The 18,809-nt window shown below is 40.9% G+C and overlaps 2 protein-coding genes across 2 annotated transcripts; one reads left to right on the top strand and one right to left on the bottom strand.

Moving 5' to 3' along the window:
• The first annotated feature begins 31 nt into the window (after positions 1 to 31).
• On the top strand, positions 32 to 4,636 carry pnpo (pyridoxamine 5'-phosphate oxidase). The gene is made up of 7 exons (XM_034055382.3): positions 32 to 276; positions 1,678 to 1,802; positions 2,207 to 2,306; positions 2,720 to 2,773; positions 2,954 to 3,082; positions 3,512 to 3,582; positions 4,157 to 4,636. Exons 1-7 carry the CDS (start codon positions 94 to 96, stop codon positions 4,320 to 4,322), a joined length of 828 nt encoding a protein of 275 aa, XP_033911273.1. The 5' UTR covers positions 32 to 93; the 3' UTR covers positions 4,323 to 4,636.
• Positions 4,637 to 6,230: 1,594 nt separating this feature from the next.
• Positions 6,231 to 11,093, bottom strand: LOC117433267 (proline-rich protein 15-like protein A). Its single transcript, XM_034055383.3, has 2 exons — positions 10,771 to 11,093; positions 6,231 to 7,415 (listed from the first exon to the last, which is right to left on the bottom strand). The coding sequence occupies exon 2, from the start codon at positions 7,395 to 7,397 to the stop codon at positions 7,080 to 7,082; it is 318 nt and encodes a 105-aa protein (XP_033911274.3). The 5' UTR covers positions 7,398 to 7,415; positions 10,771 to 11,093; the 3' UTR covers positions 6,231 to 7,079.
• Positions 11,094 to 18,809: the final 7,716 nt, after the last annotated feature.

The following is an 18,809-nucleotide window of genomic DNA, read 5'->3' as shown; positions in this document are numbered from 1 at the left end:
TTTTTAACTGAAGAGAAGGGTGGGCGTGCCCTGCGTGCTGTACGTCGTGGCGTCACAACACGGTCAGTGCAGCGGCTGGTTGTGTTGCCAGAAATGAGAAACGGCTGGCAAAAATTGGTCAAGGACAGCCTGCATATCCGTCTCTGTCCGGGTCCAATCTTGCACACTCCACGCCGGTATTTTACCCGTTCCCGCACCTTCAACCGACAGCCAACAGAATCGACCGCGGGCATGGACCTCGGGAACATGAGGAAGGGTTACAAAGCGGACAAAGAGGTCGGTTACATAATGTTGTTAATGTGACAGGTGCGTGCACGCTGCGTAACAATACAACGCAAGAGACAGCCGTCATTGTATACTGACACAATACATCGTACTGCAAAAAAAAAAACACCGCAAGCAAATGCAGATTGCGCGGTCTTTATCGTGGATTCTATTTCTTAAGTTACCGTATGCAAGTTGTTATCTGATTTACGAAATATGTAACCGTTTATTTTATATGTGATAGTGCGCCTTAATTCAACTGCTTTATCACGTAGCTTTAAAATACCCTTACAGACAAAAAAACACGTTTCTACAGCAGATACATCAATTTGACTTTAAAATATATTTAAAAAAGCATTTGCAGATCGGACTGCAAATGCCTTGCATACGCGTTATGAACTATGATGATGTACCGACTGTGCATTCTGTAGATAACGTGAGACGCTTCGTGGCCATACAGCGTTTGCATTACACATATATGCTGTCAGTGTTGCTGTAGATAGATATTAGTACCGCAGTGGTAAATTGCATCTAAGAGTTCTGTCATACATCGCCCGCGTTCACCTCAGCGCGTTTCTCACTGGCGAGTTACGAAACCCTTGCATTGCATAACCTGACCTTTGCGACGTTGCGTTTGCTGTTCTTGACATAATAATTAGACACATACGCTGTTGTATATTTAATAAGATATGTTGTGTTTGGTCCATTGCAGTCTATCGACATGATATAAAAAAAATGAGTGAATATTTTAAAACATTTTGTTTGTATTCTGCGTGATAACTAACCGTTATATAATAATAATAATAATAATAATAATAATAATAATAATTTTGGAGTGATTAGACCAAAAAAAATAGGTCATAAACACGGTCAGTATGCATCTGGTTCCACTGACCAACCCACTCTCAACTCTCTAACAAAAAAACAGTGAGATTGCCTGTCTTGCACATCTTGACTGAAACCGACTTGCAGCATGACCTATTAGGGATGTCATTTTGCCTAACAAAAGTAGAGTGCTACATATTGCATGCCCTTCTAACTGTAAGCAAGTCCTGGACAGCACCACATAACTGGATCAATGATGTGTCCCTCGTTTTATGGACAAGGTGCTGCGTCAAGGTTCTGTATGCAGCAATAAAACAACATATTGCTTTATTATATATATATATATATATATATATATATATATATATATATATATATATATATATATATATATTAGTAATGTAGGTAGACAAAAACGTGAATACTTGTTAATCAATTGCAGTCTGAAACGTCCTGATTATAATTGATCAGTTATTCACATTTTTGTTTACTTAACTTTTTCATTTAGATTTTTGCACCTTAGGGTACACAGCAGTTTTTCCTTTTTAAAATGATGTATCTTTTATTGTGTGTGTCTGTTTTTCGCAGGCATTTGAAGAAAGCCACTTGGTCTCCCTGGATCCCATTAAGCAATTTGCTGATTGGTTCAACCAGGCAACAAAGTGTCCTGCGATTGGGGAAGCTAATGCCATGTGCCTAGCCACCAGCACGAAGTAAGCAAGCTGTTTACTTACTTAACCTGAGAACCACAGGGCTGTACCGGATCAGGAAGGATGGGAGAGCCACAGAGGGGAGGCAGGGTCCTGATTCATGTTTTAATCAGTATTTGTCTCCTCAGGTGGGCACTGTGTTTGCACAGGCAGCTAGTTGCCCTGCAGGGCTGGTCTGATCCACCAGGGGCCGCTAGCTAGCCAACATCCACTGTGGAGCTCCTGTGTGTACAGCTGAGGCCAAAAGTCTCGCATCACCTAAAATAATAAACTATGTGAACGTAATTTTAGATATTTTATTTAACATCGTTTAATTAGGCACATGCAAGCATTTCTTGGTTGTATTAAGTGCTGGTGGTCTCGCGGGGTGTAACGGGGGTCTCTGTTCTCGCTGTCGTCCCCCCCAGGGAGGGCAGACCCTCAGCCAGGATGGTGCTGCTCAAGGGGTTCGATCAGGAGGGCTTCCGATTCTTCACAAACTACGAGAGCCGCAAAGGAGTGGAGATGGTGAGGAGCGAGCCACAACAGCACTGCGCTTTTTTATTTTATTTTAATAATATATATATATATATATATATATATATATATATATATATATATATATATATATATATATATATATATATATAATTATATATATATATATATATATATATATCTCAGTGTGATCTATTCCTGGTTTCACTATGAGTTAATTAGACACTGAGCTTGTTACCGGCACACTGTGGCTAATCAGGCTTGTATTAAAACCTGGAATGGGGTGAAACCGCTATGCAGTAGGAGTCTTATTTCAATCCGTATGTATGTTTGGTTTAAATAGGGAACAGTAGATTGTTGCATCATTAACTATGTAGTAAATGACATCACAAGCGCGTTAATAGATTTGAAATAGAAATCTAATTTTTTTTTTCTACCTACAGGAAAGCAACCCTTTTGCTTCGCTTGTATTTTACTGGGAGCCTCTGAACAGGCAGGTGAGAAATGTCATGCAGAGCACACCCCTTTCTAGTTACGCATGAAGATATACTGCTGGGAGACAGCAAAGATAAAGCAGTGAGTTTCTTGTAAACCCTGCTGGGTAATATTTTAACACTGCACTAGTGATGATATAAAAAAACAGATTCAGTCAGAAATGATATTGAATATATTTGAAGGTTCGGATCGAGGGCCCGGTGGAGCGCATTCCAAGGCAGAGCTCTGAGGAATACTTCCATTCCCGACCCAAGAGCAGCCAGATCGGAGCCGTGGTGAGCCGGCAGAGCACCATCATTCCTGACAGAGAGGTGAGCCGAGCCGAGCCGAGCTGGGTGGGGTGAGCCGAGCTGGGTGGGGTGAGCTGTTGTGGGCTGAGCTGAGCTGTTGTGGGCTGAGCTGGGCTGAGCTGAGCTGAGGTGGGGTGAGCTGAGCTGAGCTGAGGTGGGGTGAACTGGCGTGGGCTGAGCTGGGTTGGGGTGAGCTGTTGTAGGCTAAGCTGGGCTGGGGTGGGTTGAGCTGAGGTGGGGTGGGGTGAGCTGAGCTGAGCTGAGCTGAGGTGAGGTGGGGTGGGTTGGATTGTGCTGGGCTGTTTTGTAACACAAAGAGATCTTTTTTTTTTTTCTTCCTGTCTTACAAAAATACCTAAATAAGAATGAGCATACCTGCAAACTGCACTTTGCCTGCACACCTTAATAAATCTGCTCTGACGTGAACGTGTTTCCATGATTTCATTTCAGTTCCTGAGGCAGAAGAACGCCGAGCTGGAGGAGCTGTACAAGGAGAAGGAGGTGCCGATGCCTGATTACTGGTGAGTCCAGCGGAGGCCGCAGGACATTCGCTGCGGTACAGAGGGCCTAACAAACAAGTGAGACGGGCAGTCCTGTGTGATACCCTGCTGTTACAGGTTCTGTCCAGTTCTGCTTGAAAGCTCTCTAACCACAAATGCAGACGAGCCCGGCTCTCTTGCACTGTGGTTAAGACCCTCGCATGCGGTGCGCGGGGTCACCGGTTCGAGCCCAGCCTCCGCCAGGTTACACACGCATCTTTGCTGTAAATGCACTGAAGTAATCAGAACTACCTGGGTGCAGATTCAGTCCGACATTCTAAAATTACATTATTCTTTAAAAATACTGAAATACATGTGATCGAAGGCATATAACAAAAATAAATCTCAATCCAATGTCCTAATTTGGATGTGATATCCTAAAAAACTGATCCTTTCTATCAAGGATATCAAAGCCCTCTTCTAGTTGTTTTCTCATGAACTGTATTTCAAACCTTAGTTGCAGCCACCACCCCCCCCCCCCCTCCCGCCCCTCATAAGTGGTCTCTTCCTCCCACACCGCTGTTCTCAGAGCCCCTTTTGGTCTCTCCCCTGGCAGGGGTGGCTGCATCGTGAAGCCGCAGGTGATGGAGTTCTGGCAAGGTCAGACTACCAGGCTCCACGACCGTATCGTGTTTCAGCGGCAGGTGGAGGGAGACGGACCCGAGGGCGGGATGCAGCACAAGGGAGAAGGAGGGTGGACATTCCACAGGCTGTCGCCTTGACGATTCCAGAACCCCCTCCAGGAGGAGTGTGGCCCTAAACTCACTAGGACAGTTATTGGTATTATTTTTATTTTATTGTTTTTAACTTCCAAATCGGGTACCTCATCATCTGTCTGATTTTTTTTTAATTTTTTTTATATATATATATATATAAGAACTACAAATACCAGAATGCATTGCGACACCGCCTCATTGTGCATTGAGTTTCATATTGAAATTGTGAACGTCTTTGTCATTTTTTTTTAAAAATGTTAATTAAAAAATTGTTTGTATAGCAAATGTAGGTTTTAGAAATAAACGATTTCATAACTTTTGTTGCGTTTACTTGTGCTTGCAATGGAAATGAATGCTGCTTGTTGCCAAAGGCATTGAAACGGGTTCATTGGGTGCAGTGCTTTGTGCTTCCTGTAGAGGGCAGCAGTAGTTTTGGATGCCTAAAAAAAGGTAAGATACTTTGATCGCGGGCCTGACCAAGCAAAGAGCCCACAAAAAAAAATACACTCTGAACTTGATTATAATGTATCCATCGAACTTGAGTTACGAGGAAATGGGTGTATGAAGCTGAAAACGCACCTCTCGCTTATCTTTCTCTCATCTCTCTCTCGAAACTTAGAAACAGTTGTTTGTGTCCTTGTTGAGTTACAGTCTTTTCATCTTGTCGTGAGGCGTGGCAGGGTAACCTTACACCACGTATCTTGTTTACACAAGCTATTGTGACTGCACACAATCCAGCTTCATGCCGACAAAGTCCACTCGCTGTGTTATTACTGGGGAGGGAAGGTATGCCTCAGGGCTGTGCTTGGATACCTGAAGCATGCGTGAGCAAACTAGTTAAAAAGTGAATACCCCACGTAAAAGGGCGTGGCAGGCAGTGGAAGCATTGATCCCAGGCGATGGCATATTTACAACGCTGTGCCAACAGCTGCATAATTTGTTGAAAGATAAATCCGTATTGACATTGATATTTCTTAAACAAAAAAAAAATTGCCGGGAGGGTTCGTGTGTATATTATGTAGTTCTGGCTTCATGCATGAAGATTATTCTATCTGAAATAATGACATAATGACATGTCCCCCGTGTAAATTAGGTCTGTGGTATTCGCAAAGGCACTCTATCTCCTACAGCATGGATGTGCCCACACCTCTTTTAAATATGTGAATTTACACCTGAGAATATAATTATATTCTTCATAAATCATTTATTTATTTATAAATTACATACAACTGTTTTAAATTTAAAAAAAAAATCCCTTGTATACAACAATTCATTGACAAAAACAAAACAAAAAAATATAATTCTGGGCACCATCGTGTACGTTGTACAAAACTATTGAGAAAACACAAACGCGTTTTTTTTTTTTTTTCCCTAACAAAACGGGTCATACAAGCATTGCCCTCAAGCATCCCTGATGGACAATTTCACACCATTCTTCTGGAAAGAAAGTAAAAGCAATTATGCATGTCTGTGTGGGCTGTTTCTCGTTTTGCAACATTGTTTCTCGTTTTCCCTAACCCTCTTTTCATTCGTGGGCCCTTATCTACAAAACTTTGAAGGACTTTTTATTTTTATTTATTTATTTCCCCTCTAAAGGACACTTGGAGTTTGTTTTTTTTAAAACCATCCTTTAGTTTAGAATCATGCTTTAAAACCTTTTCAGTCCTCTCTCTGTGAACTTATCCTTTCCTGCATGGCGACCTCATATGGGGACAGATAAAAAAAAAAAAACTCTCCTAAAATATCATGTGTCCAAACTATTTTTTCATCTATTTTTGATGTTTCGTGCATGAAAGGGTTGTGAATAGGCCCTTTCTAATTAAAACTTTCCATAACTTTATAGAACTGATATTTCATACAAATTCTTACAAAAAAATAAATAAATGACAGCGTCTTCCTTGTTTTGTTTTTTAAATGGGACAGCGTGGGGTGTATTAGATAAAGTATACTTAGAGGCGAATTCAAGTCATCCCCTTCAAGGAGTCGATAAAACATAGGAGCCGTCTTTAAAAAAAAATAAAAAAAATGATGCAACCAGTCCCTTTGGTAACCTTTTCTTAATTAAAAAAAATGTTAGTCTGTAGAGGACAGGCGTGTGATGTTGCCTGGCTCTAGCGTTAAACAGAGTTGTTAAGCTTGGAGTTATTTTACATATATTTTAATTATTCAAAAATAAATACTGGGGTCCCTGGATTTCAGGTGTTTGGTGTGCAAGCTGAAAAAAAAGGTTACAATTCATTTTGCTGCACAAAAACACACACACACACACACACACAATATTATATATATATATATATATATATATATATATATATATATATATATATATATATAATACCATTATAGCCCTGCAGTTGAATAACCCAAAGAAAGCCAAGCAAGGACTGTGCCATAGGCATGCCGCACAATGGGATAGATTGCACTGTGCGGTCCGGCTGTAGTAACGCAGGAGCACACTTGTGGCTGGAGCAATGCAATAGCTTACCAGCACTGTTTTGACCAAATATCCACATTTTTACTATTCGCTGCCCATTGCCCATTTCTGCAAAGCCACTGACAGTGAAGATCATTTTGCTAACGGGTAATTGCTATGCCCTGTTTTTTGTGCGTCCAGTAAGAGAAATTTCAGATGTGACCTAACCCAACCCAGACCTCCATAATTAACGTGAAACCGAGACACCTCTTGATCCTCAGCATCTATAAGCACCGCGGTCTCCTGCCCAGGCTGTGTCGGTGCTGTTGCGGGTATGTGTGTGCGCGTTGCTACTCGTTGTGGTTTTCACTGTTCGTGTTTTCAGTGAAGAGACTGGGGTTTTCAGCCAAGGTAGCGCGGACCCTTTTCTTCTCTTTGAAGCGACCGGAATGCGACACCTTCATGTGCCGGCCCTTGGTAGCGGACTTGTCCACAATCTTCTCCAGCCGCGCATTGAACTGGCTGTCGTCGGCACTGCTGCTGGCGTCCATGTTGCCGTGGTTACTGCCGTACTCCGCCGGGATTTCGTACAGAACTTTGGGCTCTGACTTCTTCTTGCGAAGGAAGGTCAGCTTCCACCAACTCTGCGAGGATGACGAGTCGGCCATGACGATGCGTGACGTGTCCTGGAAAGACAAGCAGAGGCAAAAGTGATCTACGGTAATGCACCAGTAAAAAAAAAAAAGAATTCACCTGTCTTGTTAATTTCACACAGGTATTTGGCGAATCTTTAATATACGCCCTGTATAAAACACCCATGCTGTAAAAACCCTGACCCAGGCCTCTACATTATGATTAGTACACACTGTATACGTGCAGCCAACATGACATAAGAAACCTCGATCTATTATACACAGATCAAGGCACATGACTGTCTGACACTTTAATTGTGTGTTTATTTAGCAGACCACCAACTCAACCTTCTTCCAAGGCGACTTACAGAGACTAGGGTGTGTGAACTATGCATCAGCTGCAGAGTCACTTACAATTACGTCTCACCCGAAAGACGGAGCACAAGGAGGTTAAGTGACTTGCTCAGGGTCACACAATGAATCAGTGGCTGAGGTGGGATTTGAACCGGGGACCTCCTGGTTACAAGCCTGTTTCTTTAACCACTTTAACCAATCATATGCAGGGTGGTGCAGTTCGGTAATGATAAAAGGAATTAGAAATAAGTTTCTCAGTCCATTTTCATTCTTGAAAAATTCCCATAATGTTGTTTTTTTTTCTGTACAAAGTCCAAAATAATAAGCTATTTATTAGTCAGCTTTAATAGTTTTCAATGCCATAAATCCCTATAATAGCAAACACAAAACAGGAAGGTGGGCAGATGGCTGTTGCTTAACAATAAACCAATAGCAAAAGATGTGTTGACTTATTCCTGTTTTGTGTATTGAAAACTGTATTGTGAACTTAATTGATTGTAATGCAATTGATTGTAATAATAATGTATTCCCTAGAAAAGCCATGTTTGTCGCTAGGCCAGTGGCTGTTGTGAGTTTTAAACAGTTAAAGCCAGCAACCTATAGCTTCAAACTTCTAAAACACACTGTAGTGTCTGTATATACACCAGCACCTCCTGCAGGACAGTTAGAACATAACAGCTTGTTCAAAAAAAAAAGAATGTACCTTGGTTCTGCCAATCAGAAAGCAGGATCATAATACATGTAAAATATTTAAAATGAAGAAACTGCAGTACAAGAACTGGTTTTGCACTATAGACCCACGGCTTCACCAAACCAACATTAGAAACCAGTCTGTAATCTTTGTCAGTTGGCTCTTTGTCTGGTTTTATGGTGCAGATATAACTATAGTACTTAGTAACGCTTTATAATAATTAATCATGTGATAGTTACAGCTGATTTATTGCCCGTTGAAATTTAAAGCATTGCTTTTTTTTTTTTTTTTTTTAAGCAACGCAGAGCAATAAATTGCTGTGTTTCCAGGGTACTGTGGTTACAATTGTTGAGATAAAACTATTAAAAACCAGCCCGGACCTTCTGCTGGCAAGTTCAAAAACAGACGGCTAACAGTACAGAAAAAAAGGACCTGTTTTTTTAACACGGTTCACAAAATTCAAAGAAAAAAAAACCCTTCAATAGCTAATCTTTTATCGCAGTGCAACGATTTCATCATTGGAAAAATGTACTTTAAGAACCGGAACTGGCTTAAGGGCACAAAAGGAGTTGTTTCTGGTTAAGCAAAAAAAACAAAACTAAAAATAACTAAAGATGTCACCTTTCCTATGGATCAAAGGTTAGTTAACTTGGCCAAAAGTAACTCGGAAATCACGTGACTGTGGCTAAGCTTTTGCTGTATTATGATAGTGACGTCATATAATTTATTTATTTCTTAGCAGACACCCTTATCCAGGGCGACTTACAATTGTTATAAGATATCACATTATTTTTTACATACAATTACATTAATTTTTTTACACATTATTTTTTACATACAATTACCCATTTATACAGTTTGGTTTTTACTGGAGCAATCTAAGTAAAGTACCTTGCTCAAGGGTACAGCAGCAGTGTCCCCCACCTGGGATTGAATCCACGACCCTCCGGTCAAGAGTCCAGAGCCCTAACCGCTACTCCACCCTATTGTTACCCTCCTTACCTCCTTACCCCCCCCCCCCCCCCCCCAGCACAGGAAGTGAGTGAGAGGCCAATACATTGGACAGGAAGTGGATCAATAGTTTCAGCTAGCGCCTTCTGAATACACTCAATGGAGATGGAAATAAGACTCCCATTGCATAGCAGTTGGATCCACTCCTGGTTTCACTACGAGTTTAATAAGACCCGCTTGAGCTTGTTACCTAGACACTGCGGCTGATCAAGCGCGTAATAAAACCTGGAATGGGTGAAACTGCTATGCAATAGGAGTCTGATCTCCGTCACGCAGAAAATCAGAACAAGCGAGACACAGTTACTGATTGCACAGTTCAAAGTATGTAGAAATACACCCTCAAGTAGCTGATCAAACCGGATTGCTGAAAAATGCAAAATACAACATGGCATTTAAACATGACTGTGCACAATGTAATTAAAAAACTAATAATAATAATAATTAAACCTGTGATTGCAATGGGATTGAGGAAGTATATAACGTTGGTTTGGCACGTTGCACGACTCCTCTGAAAAATGACATTTTTGACATATTTTGACATATTTTTTTTTTTTATGTTATTTCGGTATATGCAAATATTTGACATTTAAATACAGCTAGTCTGCTACATCCTGGTACCTTTGGTCTGATTGGCACCTGGAACACAGGAACCCAGGAACACGACATGTGATAAGGGACCAGAAAGAAGCTGAACAAGCAAAGGGTCAAAGCGTATTCAACAAACAAAGGGAAATGGGCACCAGTGATAATATTGCTATGAAAGACAAGATGCAAGAAACTTGATTATTTAGCACTGATTACTTGAACCCAAGTCCCTCTCTGCACTGCAGCCCGGCCCTTGAACCACTGAGCTACCCCCTTGTACAGAATCTGTGTGTTTGCCGTGACAGAAAGTAACTAAATAGCGGAAATTAACACTGTTGTGCTCCAGCTCTGCCTAATGATGTAAGAGGAGAAGAACTGCTGATCGAATATTGATGATCCAACACTTTATTAAGTATTAAGAGGTTAAACAAAGCATATAACCTAGCAGGGTACTTAATATGCAGCTCTAAACTCACAGAGATAGATATGCACATACATCCATGCATGCATGCAAGATGCCAAGGTCAGTGAGATATGAGAGTACTCCATTATATTGCAGGAGAGAAACTTCTAAAAGCAACACCAAAAAAAAGTTTCTAAAATGAATGAGACTTGACATACATACATACATACATACATACATACATACATACATACATACATACATACATACATACATACATACATACATACATACATACATACATACATACATACATACATACATACATACATACATACATACAAAAGTCAAAATAAGAGCCTTACCTGTTTGTACAAGTTCCCTCTGAAGGATACCTTTAATCCTTTGCTAAGTGAGCCACTGCACCCGGGCTGAGCGTGTATAATCAGCAGGGTTAGCTATGCAAAGTCATACTCTGGATATCACTGACTGCAAACTGAAAAAAAAATCATTCACCAACATGCTTTTCTGTTTGTTTGTTTCAAAATCTCAAATTTCTTTCTTTCTTTCTTTCTTTCTTTCTTTCTCAGCCCCTCCAGCACTTTCCCTCACCGCTCTGCAGTCTGAGAATCAGGTGTATGCTAACAGGTGCATTGTCTGTGTGTGTGTGTGTGTGTCTCTCTCCTCCCTCTGTCAAGTTGAATATTAAGCCCTGCCCTTTGTGACTTAAGTAAATATTAGTGGAGGTTAATCTAGAGAGGCAGGTAGTATTGTACAATATTGTCCAAGTTAGAATCTGCATTGTTGGAATAATACATAAGGTAGTTGTTGTGAGTTTAGAAGCCTTTGTGAATATTTCTGTGAGCAACAATAATGCAGAACTGAGCAATGTCTACAAGTAAGGTAGAATAAAAAATGTTTTAATACGCCTTTAAAAGGAATTCTTTAACAGGAACAGGAAAAAGAGTTTAAAAAAGGATTTTTGTTTGCAGCAAGTGTGAATACATTGGACTTAATGTAGAATCATTTTAAATGAATCATTTCTCCCTTTGGAAGTAGTTTCTATTAAAAGCAATCCACTTGCATGCCGAGGTGATGTCTGGCTACATCAGAGTACGAAAAATCTTCGATTATCCAAACCCCGGTTATCCGAACACCTCTGTTATCCGAATACCACGGTTATCCGAACAGCCCCTTGTCCTGTGCTCTTCTGCCCTGTTTGCAAAGAAAATGCGTGGGCCAGCCCTCAATCTTGTATCTACAGAACAGCACAGTGCTGTAGGTGATATACTTACAGGCAAAGGGGTGAATTGTATCTGTTTAGGAGGTTTCTTGATTGGAATTGTACAAAAATCTCAGTGTCATAATTTGATTATCAGAACTACTGGCTTCTCTAACAACTGGCTTCTCTAATGACTGGTCTCTCTAATGACTGGTTTCTTTTGAGGCCCTGTATTAGTTACCCGCTGTTGCTAGTTAAATATTATCCAGGGAAGGGGAAACCTGAGTGGAGAGTTTCGTCTCAGCGCGGTTGCAGAATGTTTGCTATTGTTACCGTTTCTGTTGTGCTAGTGGCTGATAGAAAGCAGCTGATTAAAAAAGGGAAACTATTTGGGATTCCGTTCAAAACACAGCTCCAAGGCAAAACCCCAGATCCCCCAGAACAGAAAGCGATAGTGATCAAGACGAGAGATTGGAGATGTGGGACCACATTCAGGGCGGCTTACACCGTCTAAAAGGAAATTAAAACTGTTGAGGGATGAATGAAGGACTCAGACTGCCCCTTTATCAGCATGTATATGGATATATTTTGTGAAACTTATTTAATAAAAGGCATCACATACTAAACAAGCTCCAAGAGCTTTTTATAAAAAAGTAATATTAAAAGTCCAACAAAGTGTAATAAAGCACAGTGAAAGGCAAAGCCTAGGTTAGCATTGTAAAACCCAGAGAGCATATTAACAAAGCATGGTAAACTGTGCACCATGCAACCGTGGGAAAAGCATGGTTCTCTTTCCTCTTAATTTAACATGTGCGTTAATATAAGCACAGTGTGGTGCTTGTGTGTAGGGTGTGAAAGTGCAGTGTGCGAAAGCCATTGTGTCTACAGTGACAGGGTGACAAAGGAAAGCCAGCGAGCCCTCTCTGAGATTTGCATTGCCAGACCAAATCGCAGGCAAATCACAAGTCTAGCCGAAACCTACAAGAAGTTGTATTCAAAGTATGGAAAGGCAATGTCAGTTTCGCCTAGTTTAGCAGACCATCATCACCAGGGTCAAACAGCACATTAGATACTGTAAAATAATTGCAATTTACTCATCTGAATCATCATTAGATAGTTAGGTCTTGAGAGTGTTCAAAAATGAAAACGATAGATAGATAGATAGCTATTAGGAACTGCAAAAAAAAAATTATGTAGTGAATTTAAACAAAGCTTGTATTGACTTTTCACAGTAAACACTGATAGAGCTAATTGTTAAAGCTTGGAAAACACCTTTATAAAACACCTGGCACCCTGCCTTTAAAATAAACACATTGCAGCCTTTCTAGGGTATTATTATTTGTTTATTTAGCAGACGCCTTTATCCTTTACAGAGACTAGGGTGTGTGAACTATGCATCAGCTGCAGAGTTCCTTACAACTACGTCTCACCCGAAAGACGGAGCACAAGGAGGTGAAGTGACTTGCTCAGGGTCACTCAATGAGTCAGTGGCTGAGGTGGGATTTGAACCGGGGACCTCCTGGTTACAAGCCCTTTAACCACTGGACCACACAGCCTCTAAATGGGTAAAATTTTACATTGTGCCTCTAATTACTGTGTATTACATGTGTACTTACAATGTAATTATGCATAGTTACAATATACTCTAACCCTTTTCTGATACACTTGTGTACTTACATATATTGCGCAAAAAGAATGGCACTTTAAATACAGTATATTTTAACTATGCATAATAACATTGTAACTCAGTCAGGAAGGGGTTAGGGGGACTCATGTTGATGTATTCATACACGTCCATCCAAAATGGTTATCCATTGCTGTACCAGAATACCTTACCAGTACCAGGCAGACAGTGGGCTGACATCAGTTTGATCTGCTCCATATCTGCTGAGCTGCCATCGCTGGTAGTGCTGCTCATGGCTGTGCTGTGCTTGGGGTTGTGCTATCATAACGCCATGATAATGAATCTATACATCTGCACAGTACCTTGCATCAATACACACAATGCTGCAAAACACCTGCATGCATCTTTACAAAGGAATCTCGCCCCACCCTCTGTGTGTGTGTGTGTGTGTGTGTGTGTGTGTGTGTGCGTGCTGGAGTGCACTGAGATTCTTTTCTCAATGAATGCCACGATCGAAACTCAGTTCAGGCTGAGCTGGTTTTTGAGAGCAGTTTCTCTCTCTCTCTCTCTCTCTCTCTCTCTCTCTCTCTCTCTCTCTCTCTCTCTCTCTCTCTCTCTCTCTCTGTACAAATTTCACCTTACATGTTTTACCTGGTCACCATTAACCCCTAAACAGACTGCCAGCCCTGTACAGAGTCTCAGAGTCAGAATATCTCATTGGAATTCCCTGAGAGTGGTTCTGTAGGCAGGTTGGGGGAGGCCAGATCATATTCCAAGATGGCATTTTCAAATTTAGGTTCAAATGTATTGCAGATGAGAGCCGGAAAGAAAGATCTGAATCGAATCAGCAGTGATCAGTCAGCCGCGAGGCTTCAAGTTTGCACAGTGATCTCATTTTGGAATTTACATGATCAGCCGGGATAAGTGGTTAGCCTCCAGCCTGCAATGCAAACAGCGTGTGAAAACGGTGGCTTTAAACCAACAGCTACCTGTCTGAAGAAGGGCCAGTGTACAGCCACCACAGCTCTGAGAGAGGAGATAAGGAGCTCTGCAAACACACTTCAAACAAAACGCGTGCACACAAGTGTGTTTGTCTGTCAAATGCAAACAAGCGATTTGAAAAGATTGCTAGAGATGAAAGGTTTGTTTGCATTGCAGGTTGTTACCTACAGTAGATTGAAAACCCCTATTTAGGCATTTAGGCTCCCATGTACAAAAAAAACCAAACATATAAGTTTCACACAGTAAAAGCACAGCAAAGCATAATAAAGCATAGTAAAAGCATAGTAAAGTATAGGTAAGCATAGCGAGGTGTGGTAAAGCATATTAATAAACATGGCAAAGCAGGGTAAACTATGGTAAATGCATAGTATAACCATGAGAAAAAAACTGGGGGGGGGGGGGGGGGGGCTGTAAAATGGCAGTGCAAATATAGCATCGTTTATATTCAAAACCACATTTTAAAATCAGAAATGGAAGATTGCCATATTGACCAGGTTTAACAGCTCGATTGTTTTACATGCCTTATACACAGATGCCAACCACTAGGTCACAGTTCAAGCCGTTTTTTCAAACGCCCCTCTTATCAGTATTTTTGTTTTTGTTTGGATTGATTCAATTTATTGCGCCTAGTAATTGCTATTAAAGTTTTTTTTACAGAGCACTATTGTAAAAAAAATATATAATAATAAGAAAGGGGTTATGGCGCCCCCTGCTGGTAGCGTGCATAAAAAAACGAATCCTTAAAACACAGAACTGCTCCACTCTTTATACCCACAGTACCGCCATCATTCTATAGAGCCAAGTATCTAATTTATTGCCCGATACTGCCACCCTGTGGCCACACCGCAGAAACGCGTTTTATCTGAAATTTCGCTTGGTTTTAATGATGTCAAATTAAAAAACTGTTGATGGGTCTCAATTTAGCATAATCCGTGCTGTGAAATCTTAACCCATGAAATGCCATTGCACATTTTTGGAGCATTTTATAACTGGCATTTTTTTTTAATGTGCAAATGAAGTTGCAAATTGAATACTGTCAAGATAAATTACTGATTGGTCGATGTGAAACAGGAAAGAAAGATTTAACCATACCGATTGGATAGGCGAGTTACACATATTCTGGCAAATCCCGTCGTTTCGTTGGCTGTTGTGGAGTTTGCTTTCCTTCTTATTGGCTGTAACCGTCCGTAGCTTCTCTCTGATTGGCCAAATCGTACACAATGTGTGGACGTGTCGGTTTCTGTGTACATGCTACACACAGTACAAAAGTAATAAAAAAAAAACACTCAAAAGCAGGGAAATACAAACACATGGGGAAAGGGAAAAACAGCGAGGAAGATACTAAGACACGTGGTAATTGCGGAAACAGTGGATCAAAGATACTGGAAATGCAGTACATATATTCAGCAACGAAACAGATTAAACAGAAAATTAAAGGAAATTGAATTAACAACAGTAAATGATATTTTGAAGGTAGAAGGGAAAAAACAGAGAGAGAAATTTATAGTTAAATTTATAAATAGAAAAAGTATAGGGAAATGGGAGAAAATATGGAAAGAAAAACATTTACATATATTTAACGGTAGAGGGCGCTCATCATCTCACTTTATATGTATATAGACATCATGCAGTTTGGGATTGGTTATTCCATGATTATTGATATAATAATAATAATAATAATAATAATAATAATAATAATAATAATAATAATAATAATAATAATACAAACTTTGGTCTGTGTGGTCTTAACCTATCTAGACCGCGTCTGTCGCAAGCGTAGTCCTGTGCTATTTACTAGTAATAGCTGTTTTGACACTAAATTTAACTAACCCGCTTTGTTTAAGGCAATAATGCATTTGGTATATAATTGACAGAGCTGGTGCGTGCATGTTACAGTGTTTCTGCGTACAGAATTAAAATCCGCTGTTAGTGACTGGATTTATAATTAGGCCATACGCCCCAGCTATGAATACATTAAACGCTTGTGTTTATGCTCTCTGAATAAACAAACGTGCATTGTGGCTTCAAATTTGATGAACTAGTACTGTAATACAAAAAGTACCACGTTTTACTTGTAATAACAGGAGTATCAGAGTTTAACCCTTGACATCCAGACCAGCAAACTGCTAGGTAAGCACCTCTCTGTAACCCTGCTTTACAAAATACTGTACCGATAACGACACGCTCGGTACATATCACTTTAAAACAGTCCCGGATTATTGCTGGTTGAGGTCTGTCGTACCAGCCTTGCCATACTCCTAATCCCACTGGGCTAAACAGCAGACTCCTACTGCATAGCAGAAACAGGTACCGCTGAGCTGCACTCAGAACACTGGCAGAAGTTCACCACTGTAGTTTAGTTTTTGCACAGTATCTTTGCAGTTTTATGACGCTTTCCCCGTAGTTTACCCCTGATTTGCCATGTTTATTAATTATTAGTTTTTTTGGACAATGCTTACCTATGCTTTGCAGTGCTTTCGCTGTGCTTTATTAAACTTTGAAACCACAAAACTAGACTCGAGACAACCAAGCAATAGTTAGAGTTAATTAAAGACTGGAGAGGCAATGCTTTGTAAATGTGTTTCAATATCTTACAAGTCTGATCTGCTGTGGACCAGAAGTTTTAAAACTTTCAAAGGGAGGCAGATTACATTTGGTGCTCTTGAAAGTAATTGAGCGATGTTCTAAAATGTAAATTTCTCTCGTGTCTTCCGGATCGAATCAGACACCTCCCAGCGATGCGCATAACAGACCAGTTAATCAGATGGGAGTCACCGTGTAACTCCCAACACTGCAAGCCACACCTCTCTGCCTCTGAATATCATGCAACATCGTTTGAACCCTGTACCTCTCATTATTAACTGTGCCGTCCCGATCTCTATAATGTTATCATTTTAAATAACTAAATACCAAAAAATGATACTGTTGAATGGTGTTGTGGGTTTGTTGGTAACTTGATGACATTTGACTGTCTGACGAAGACTCGACTAAGAGGCCAGATTGATCCGCCTATAACCTGAAAAGCTAGAGCGTTTCTTTTTTTTTTTTTAAAGATCCTTTTACGGCACTGGGGAATCGGTCTTGTTTGCATCAACCACCTATACCTTACATATCCCGAGCAAAGAAGTGTTGTGTGTGTTTGTCTGTGTGTCCCTGTGAGGCTGCTCCACTTCAAAAACTTTTTTTTTTTTTAAAGAAAGAAAAGTAAAATAATAATAAAAAAATTCTCCAGGGACAGCTTTTGGTAGCCTCGATCGTTCTAGAACATACTCGCAATGCATGCGTTTGACACGTACACGTACACGCACGCGTACACGCACACGCACACGCACGGACAATGTATCATTACCGGTATATCATACACAAATAAAGAACGCGTCTCCTTATCAATAACTTTCCACCAGCTTGCCTTTGCATGTGATTTAAGGGAATGCACTCAAACAAGCATAGCAACACATAGCATATAGGTGGCTGTGTGGTCCAGGGGTTAAAGAAACGCTCTTGTAACCAGGAGGTCCCCGGTTCAAATCCCACCTCAGCCACTGACTCACTGTGTGACCCTGAGCAAGTCACTTCACCTCCTTGTGCTCCGTCTTTCGGGTGAGACGTAATTGTAAGTGACTCTGCATCTGATGCATAGTTCACACACCCTAGTCTCTGTAAGTCGCCTTGGATAAAGGCGTCTGCTAAATAAACAAATAATAATAACATAGAAAAACTGAACGTCTTATTTGCTAACACCACTAACAGAAAGGGGAAGAAAAAAAACACGGGTAAAAGCGAAAGCGCGCTGTCTCTTTAACACCGCAGGTAAGCAGGCGGCCGGTCTGTTCTGTTTTGTTTTAATTTCATACCACAGCGGCTTGATTCATGGCAGCGTGGCCCCGGCTTTGACTCCCGTAACGACTTTCCATCGAAATGAAAAGTGGAATGACACCCCTCATTATTCCTGCTGCTTGTTATCGCAGTCCAGAGGAGGGATGGCCGTGCGGCTGCCTTTCAGCGAGCCGGGACAGTGAGTGATGGCTCATATTAATCACCCTTCGCGGGGAGAGAGGCGAGCACTTTCACTAGGAAACAGATAAGGTGTTATGAACTGTTTACAACGTTTGCTATCAATTAGTGTCAAACATTTCAACATTATTCTTTCCTACAGGAATGTAAACGGAATCTCAATGTCGTTTTCTTCCGAGTCCCCCCTGTTCTCCGTATAGAGCTGATTCGACAGTTAAAGCCGCCGCTGCTGGCGTTTTTTTTTTTTTTTTTTTTGGATTAGACACTTCAAGTGTCTTGTGTAAAGTTGTGGGGCTTTTATTGCATAGATTGGCACCTTTGACGGCACTTTTAGACTTTGACCCCTCAGTCTCCCTGATTGAGATCCTGGTTCATTTAAATAGTGTTATATTCACAGCACCATTCTCTTTGCTGCGTTTTGGGTCGGTGTTGGTGCTGATGTGGGGGGGGGGGGGGGGGGGGGGGGGGGGGGGGGGGCTACAGGGTGATTGTAGCCGGTGAAGTGCTCCAGAAACCCAGAGACGCTCCCTCCTCCCTCCGCA

The sequence above is a fragment of the Acipenser ruthenus genome, chromosome 33 (assembly GCF_902713425.1).
Source record: "Acipenser ruthenus chromosome 33, fAciRut3.2 maternal haplotype, whole genome shotgun sequence".
Classification (NCBI taxonomy): Eukaryota; Metazoa; Chordata; class Actinopteri; order Acipenseriformes; family Acipenseridae; genus Acipenser; species Acipenser ruthenus.
Note: the sequence above shows the minus strand (reverse complement) of the source record. Positions and strands in the feature narration are given on the sequence as shown.

What these genes read in the sequence shown, in the direction of transcription:
- pnpo (XM_034055382.3), top strand. Translation starts at nt 94, where the DNA reads ATGAGAAACGGCTGGCAAAAATTGGTCAAGGACAGCCTGCATATCCGT. An exon ending in TGCCTAGCCACCAGCACGAA is followed by an intron (nt 1,803 to 2,206) that starts GTAAGCAAGCTG and finishes CGTCCCCCCCAG; the next exon opens with GGAGGGCAGACCCTCAGCCA. An exon ending in CCATCATTCCTGACAGAGAG is followed by an intron (nt 3,083 to 3,511) that starts GTGAGCCGAGCC and finishes ATTTCATTTCAG; the next exon opens with TTCCTGAGGCAGAAGAACGC.
- LOC117433267 (XM_034055383.3), bottom strand. Translation starts at nt 7,397, where the DNA reads ATGGCCGACTCGTCATCCTCGCAGAGTTGGTGGAAGCTGACCTTCCTT.